This window comes from Muscardinus avellanarius (genome assembly GCF_963383645.1).
Source record: "Muscardinus avellanarius genome assembly, chromosome: 10".
Classification (NCBI taxonomy): Eukaryota; Metazoa; Chordata; class Mammalia; order Rodentia; family Gliridae; genus Muscardinus; species Muscardinus avellanarius.
Window position 1 is genome coordinate 63,492,431 of NC_137796.1, and position 7,114 is coordinate 63,499,544.

Below are 7,114 nucleotides of genomic sequence, written 5' to 3' on the forward strand. Positions count from 1 at the left end.
ACACACACACACTAGCCACCTGAGGGAACAAATCCACTTTATTGTGTGAGGTGGTATGTTCACAGGTTTTGGAGATTAGGATGTGGACAACATTGTGGTCATTATTTAATTTTCTAATCTTCTTAGAATAATATGAAATTTGTCCATTTGTTGCATGTCTTAAGCCATTCATTCCTATATATAGCCAAGTGTATGAATATTGAATAGTTTATCTTTTTTTCTGACTGATAGATACTTGAACCATTGTTAGAGACACCATTCTCAAAAATTACTCTAAATGGGTCATAGACTTAAATGGAAAACGAAAACTTACAAAACTTTTAGAAGATGATACAGGAGAAAATTTGGGGGGCTCTGGGTTTGAGGATGATTCTATGGCATAAATGCTAAAACACAATCCACAAAAAAAAATTGGCAAGTCTGATTTTATTCAAATTAGATATGCCCTTTGGTGAAAAACAGTTATGAGTATAAAGAGACAGGCTATGGACTGGGAGAAAAAATTGAAGAATACCTATCTTATAAAATTCTATGTTGCTATGAATAAAATCAATACCCAAGGGAGGGTTGATGGGAAGGGGTTAATATTAAATTAGTATACAGGGAATACAAATATGACAATCTAGTTTATCCCAACCACTGTGAAAAAATAATTAAAATTCAGAGTGTCTACTAAACCTCTAAAACTTAATACTATACCGAGGGAACTATAAAATGATAGCTGTCTATTGCGTCAATTTGTCTTCTAACAAGTATGTGAAAAATATTTTCTTTGCACCTAGTTTTGTTTCAGGAGCTGAAGTTGCAGAGGTAAAGAAATAGAAAAAGTCCATGGTCACTTTGAGAGGACATTAAGTTAGTTGGATTATCTTTAGCTAATCTAGTCAGAGAATGTTAGCAGCTTCTTTAGGTAAAATAGACATGGGTTGACTGATTCAAGGGCCTAAGATGGTCTATAGTTCAAGGAGCATCTTAATTGAAGAAGGGGGGAAATACTGTTTTTTTTTTTTCCCCTTTGTAACACTGGGGAGAGAGCACAGGAGTGCCCTATCAGGGAGCTATACTCTCAGGCCCTTTTACTTCTTATTTTGAGACAGGGTTTAACTAAGTTGACCAGGCTCAACTCAAACTTGGTATCTTCCTACTTCAGCCTCCTGAGTATCTGGGTTTATTGAGATGCACCACGGTGATACTCAACATCCATAGAGCACAAGTAAATTAGTTTTAAAAGTTCATATCTTGCATCTCCAAGATATTATAAGTCCCATGGTAGTTTTTTTCTACTACCTGAATTTAAGATACAAACAAGTATTTAAAAACAAATTAGAAAGTTAGCCTCTTAGTTGCACTAAGGCACATTTCAGGTGTTCACTATTTCTGTGTAAGCAGCTTATACCAAATTGGAGAGCTCAGACAATGCTCCAAACAGACAATGAGTAAACTTTATCATTTCCAGCATTCTAGAAAGCTTATATGAGTTGCCTTGATACACAGAAAAAGAAAAACTAGTTATATATTGATTTGGAAAATGAATGAACTAATGGGCTAATCAAAGTATGTTTTGTCATCAAAGGGAAAAGTAGTTCAAAAGAGTGGAATCGTCACCTGAAACTTTCTTGTTGTGGGGGGCAGAACAGAAAAGGAAAGAGATCTGTAGAGTAAGTAGAACACAAAAGAAAATGAGAATCTTAGTCTCTAAGAACAGAAAAAGGTGTAAAAAATGGGAAAATTCTTGTTGGCATGACTTGGAGATGACTCCTTATATTCATCCACAAGCCTTCATGCTGTGCAGTTATTTTACATAACCTGACTTCTTAATGATAAACGGAGATAAGATTTGTTTTCTCTTATCATCATTTCTTCCTGGTCCTGGGAGTGAATTTCCTGGCCAGTACTTCAATCAAAGTTGTTACTTTGGTCCCATTAGATATATTTTCCATGTTCCAATGAGTCCTAATCAGTAAAAGAAATGGAAATTTGCCAGTTTAACATAAAAACCTTACTATGTTCTTTGGTTGTCTTAGTAATTATTACAAGGGTGATGTGGACAGAGATAACAGGGTCCTCCAGGACAAAGAAATTATCATCTTCTTATAGTAATTGTTTTCTTTTTCTCCAAGGAATCTCTGGCATTCTATCGCCCTGAGGGCTTTTCATCTTCTAATTTTAGGTACATAGTGCCCCATCCATTGTTCATCTCTGGTCTTTCCCCTGTTCATACATGCCCCCAAAACTTATATTTTTTTTACTGTAACATATCAGTTGGTTCTCCTGAGAATTACATCTAGCCTAAACACACATTTATTGTGTTTTGGAGAGTAGTAAATCCAATTTTTGGAGGATAGGTTGGGATCTGTCTATATATCTACTTGTCCTTTTTTGAGTCACATCTGCATTAGTTTCAGGGATTCAAAAATACTGAGTTGCAGTCGGTGTGGTGGTGCACACTTGTAATTCCAGTACTTGGGAGGCTGAGACAGGAAGATTGCAGGTTCGTGGTCAGCCTCAGCTACTTAGTGAGGCCCTCCACAACTTAATGAGACCCTGTTTCAAAATAAAGAATAAAAAATAGGGCTGGGGGTGTAGCTCAGAGGTAGAATGCCCCTGGGTTCAATCCTCAGTTCTGTAAAAAACCCCAAAAACCTGAGTTGCAAATATTTTGCAACTCTTCTAGGAAATCCAGCAGAATACATACGATTCCTAGATTAGGAAAAAAAAAAAAAAGCCTTTCTCACTCATGCACAGTAAGCAGCATGAATACCCCAAGTATACCAGCATCCTTTTCCACCATCAGTTGCAATCTCTGTGGTGTGGAGTGGCTCAGGTAGATGATACACAGGAAATGAGTTTGCATCATACCTGAGGATGTCTGAGCATAGGGAAACCAATATTTTATGGAGATATGCTAACAAACTGGCCCTCATCATTTTATGTAGATAGAGACAGTGAGTTTATGTTCCTGTGCAGAAAAAAATCTGTCCATTATTTCAGAAGTTGACAGCATTTCTTTCAAAGATCTTGTTTTCCCTAGTATTCAAGAACAGGTAGTCCAGAACAAAAGCTATCAAGATGATATAAATGTCTATGAAGAATCATGTTCCAAAAATATCAACCTCTCATTTCTTTCACTAATTTGTTTTGACAAACATTTCCATGAGTATACCATGAGGCCAGCAAATGTGATTCAACTGGCTTTTCAAGGACTGGTACCAAATTCATTTAGATTACCACAGGCAACAATAATTAAGATTACTATTGAAATTTGAATGGCCAATAAATGCACAAAAATGCTCAACATCATTGGAAAAGAGGTGCAAATCAAAATCACCCTGAGATTTCACCTAACTCCAATTAGAATGGCAATCATTCAAAACACAAACAACAACAAATGCTGGTGAAGATGTGGAGAAGTGGGAACTCTAAAACATTGTTGGTGGGATTGAAAATTAGTACAACCACATTGGAAAACAGTATGAAGGATCCTCAGAAGAATGTGAACAAATTAACCATTTGACCCAGCAATGCCACTTCTGGGTATCTACCCAAAAGAAAGCAAACCAAACTACCAAACGAATGCATGCACAACTATGTTCATAGCTGCACAATTCACCATTGCCAAACTATGGAACCAGCCAAGATGTCCATCAACAGATGAATGGATTACAAAACTGTGGGATATGTACACAATGGAATTTTATTCAGCCATAAAAAATACAATTACAGCATTTCCAGGGAAATGGATGGAAATGGAGGACATTATGCTAAGCAACATTAGTCAGTCACAAAATATAAGAAATCAGATGCTTTCCCTAATATGTGAAAGCTAAGGAGAAATGGGTCATAGGAGGAACTCAGGTGAAAAAGGAGATCCTATAGAGGAGCAAATAAGGCAACCTAACTGAGCATATGGGAGGGAGGAAGAAGGAAACTCTAAAGCACATGATGTGCTTAGACAAACATATCAATATCAATCACTAAGCCAAGCATGGGAAGGAGGTATGGGAGGGAATGGGGTGGGGATTGGGTAGGGGATAACTGGGTGATGTGTGCATGTATGTCTATACAAGTTGTTTTTTTTTAATCCCATTATGATGTATGAATACAATGTACCAATAAAAAAAATTTAAAAAGATTACTATTATCCTGACATGGTGCCAAATTTCTGAATTCCCAGTACTTGGGAGGCTAAGGTAAGATTTTTTTTTTGGTCTAATTAAATATGGGACTTGCAAGGCCATAGTGGATGTGAATACAGTAAGTTGCCTCATCCTGATGCACAGTATTTAAAACACGAGATCTCAAACACACGAAGTTTCACCATACAAAGACAAGTAAAATTTCCACAAGTTTCTAATGTTTTGACTGTGATTTATTTTGGAAAAAATTTCCATGAGTATATCATGTGGACAACAAATGTGATTGAATTGGCTTTCAAGGACTAGTGCTAAATTAATTTCATTTACAACAGCGAACATTGATTAAGATTAGTATTATTCTGACACGGTGGCAAACTTCTTAATTCCCAGTTCTTGGGAGGCTGAGGCAGGGAGATCTTGTGTTGGAGGCCAGAGTACCATGACATTGGAAGACCTGTTTTCAAATAAAAAATAAAATAGAACTGAGGGTGTAGCTTAAAGGTAGATTTCTGATATGTTTAATTCCTAGTACCACAAAAACAAAACAGATGACAATCAGCAGAATTCTGTGCATCAGGATGAAGACAACTTGCTGAATTCACCCCCACTTTTGACTTTGCAAGTCCTATATTTAACTAGATGAAAAAACCTCCAAACACACAAAGTTTTATCATACAAAAGACACATCAAATTTCCACAAGTTTGTGATGTTTTGATTGTGATTTGCTCAGTTTGCAGAAACATACTATTCAAATACATGTAACGTTAGGGGATTTTGTATTCCTAATCCAGATAAAGCAGATTCTAGATACTGCAGAGTCACGGCTCATGAGAACAAAGGGGCTGATGGTGGGAAAGCACAAAGAAATTAGGTCAATGGTTTGCAACAGCCGCCAGTAGGGATTATAAAAAAGAGCAATATAAACATATAATATGGAGGAGAGTGTGTGGAAAGTCACAAAGGTGCACACCAGGACAAGGATGGTTTGTGTGGCTCTGCACTCAGGGGAGGACCGGGGGGAAGCATTCATGCTGTGAATGTGTTGAACCTGATGCCTGTGTCTGTAAAGGATGAAAGTCATGGAGCCACTGGAATAGATCATGAGCACAGAAAATATAACTTCAGGAAATACAAATAATGCTGCATATATTGAGCCTATAATTTTGTTAGTATCTGTAAAAGAACAGTACCCCCAATCCCTTTTCGTTGTCACATTTGTACTATGCCATTTGTCATATGAATAGAGAGGGAAAATGAAATTGACAACCATGTGCAGAATCCAGAAGAGGGAAATGGAGAATCCAGTGTATTTTGGGGCTTTGACTTTAAGATCCTTCCAACAGGAGTTCATGGGGCTGATCATGATGTTCTGGAAGATGCTCAGGAGGCAGGTGATGGCAATGGAAACGCTCCTGCCAACTCTCTGAATGTACAGAATAAGATGGCATCCAAAATCATTGAAGAAATGTTTCAACCCCAAAGCTGCCATTGTCTGAGGAATTCCTTTAGAGAGAATAACTAAGGAGTTGGCAATTGTCAGGTGCTTGAGCATCAAATCTGTGGCCCTCAGTGTGCTTACACTGTAATAAAGGACTAGATAGCAGTAAAGAAGAGAAAAATTTCCCAGAATTCCAACTGTCATCTGTGACAAGAACATTGTTCCTATTGCCAAATCCCTGGGGTCCATTCTGTCAATCAGTACGTTCCCTGTTAAATGGCAGCATTCTTCAGAGAAAAACGGCTTATTAAAAGTTTTTGTATCAGCCGGGCATGGTGGCACATGGTTGTAATCCCAGTGTTTGGGAGGCTGAGACAGGAGGATCGCACAGGTTCGAAGCCAGCCTCAGCTACTTAGTGAGGCTCTGAGCAACTTAGTGAGACCCTGTTTTCTAACAAAATATAAAATAGGTCTGGGAGTATAGCCCGGAGGTGGAAAGCCTCTGGGTTCCACTTCCAGTACCACCAAAAAAAAAAAAAAATGTTTTTGTATCTAGCCAGGTGTGGTGGCACACGCTTGTAATCCCAGCACTTGGGAGGCTGAGACAGGAGGATCACACAGGTTCGAAGCCAGCTTCAGCTACTTAGTGAGGCTCTCAGCAATTTAGTGAGATCCTGTTTCCAAATAAAATAGAAAATAGGTCTGGGAGTATAGCCTGGGGGTAGAAAGCCCCTGGGTTCCATCCTCAGTACCAAAAAAAAAAAAAAAGTTTTTGTATCCATGTGCTGTTGCGTATACTTGAAGCCACCGTCAAACAAAGAGACTGATGCAGGAGGATAGCTTGATCTAAACATTTGAGATTAACTTGGACAATTTGGTGAGACCACTAAAAATTTTTTTTCTGCTTTATGGATGACTTTGATATATGTACCTCTGGGGTTGTCAAAGACATTAAGATGAGCATATTGATGGGCAGCATTCCAGCGTATTCCTTTGCAAGTCAGCATTAAATATTAGGCCATGTTATCTTGGAAGAAGCTATGAAAGGTGAGAGCAAATAGAAAAAAAGCATAATGCAACTTTTCCAGAATAAATTGATATTTGCTAATCACAGTGGAAAAAGACAACTTCATTCACTAACTGTACCACACAACAAATTAGTTCTATTCGTTCCCAGACTTGTTCTGTCACTGAATCTCATCCCTAGACCTTTTTATTTTTTTTTGAAACAGGGTCTCACAGAGATTCGGTGTGCTGGTTTTGAACTAATGATCATCCTGTCTTAGCCTCTCAAGTGCTATGATTACAGGTGTGGTCCACCACACCTGGAAACAAAGCTGTTCTGAATGGATTTTTAATCTCCATTTCAAAGGCCAGTAATGAAATTTTTGTAATAATGAGAACATGATTCTTTGATCTTAGGAAAAATGTTTATTCAATACCATAAACACATTAATCTTTCAGGTGTAGTGACAAACTAAGCCATTAATAGGGAAGCTGAGAGTGGTGATGTACGCCTATAATTCCAACTCGTGGGAG

The 7,114-nt window shown here is 37.9% G+C and overlaps 1 protein-coding gene across 1 annotated transcript; it reads right to left on the minus strand.

The window, feature by feature from the left end:
- Window positions 1–4,885: 4,885 nt before the first annotated feature.
- Window positions 4,886–5,824, minus strand: LOC308268586 (vomeronasal type-1 receptor 4-like; the record flags this gene model as incomplete). Its single annotated transcript, XM_080703705.1, has 1 exon — window positions 4,886–5,824. One exon carries the CDS (start codon window positions 5,822–5,824, stop codon window positions 4,886–4,888), a length of 939 nt encoding a protein of 312 aa, XP_080559831.1.
- Between the last annotated feature and the right edge of the window lie 1,290 nt (window positions 5,825–7,114).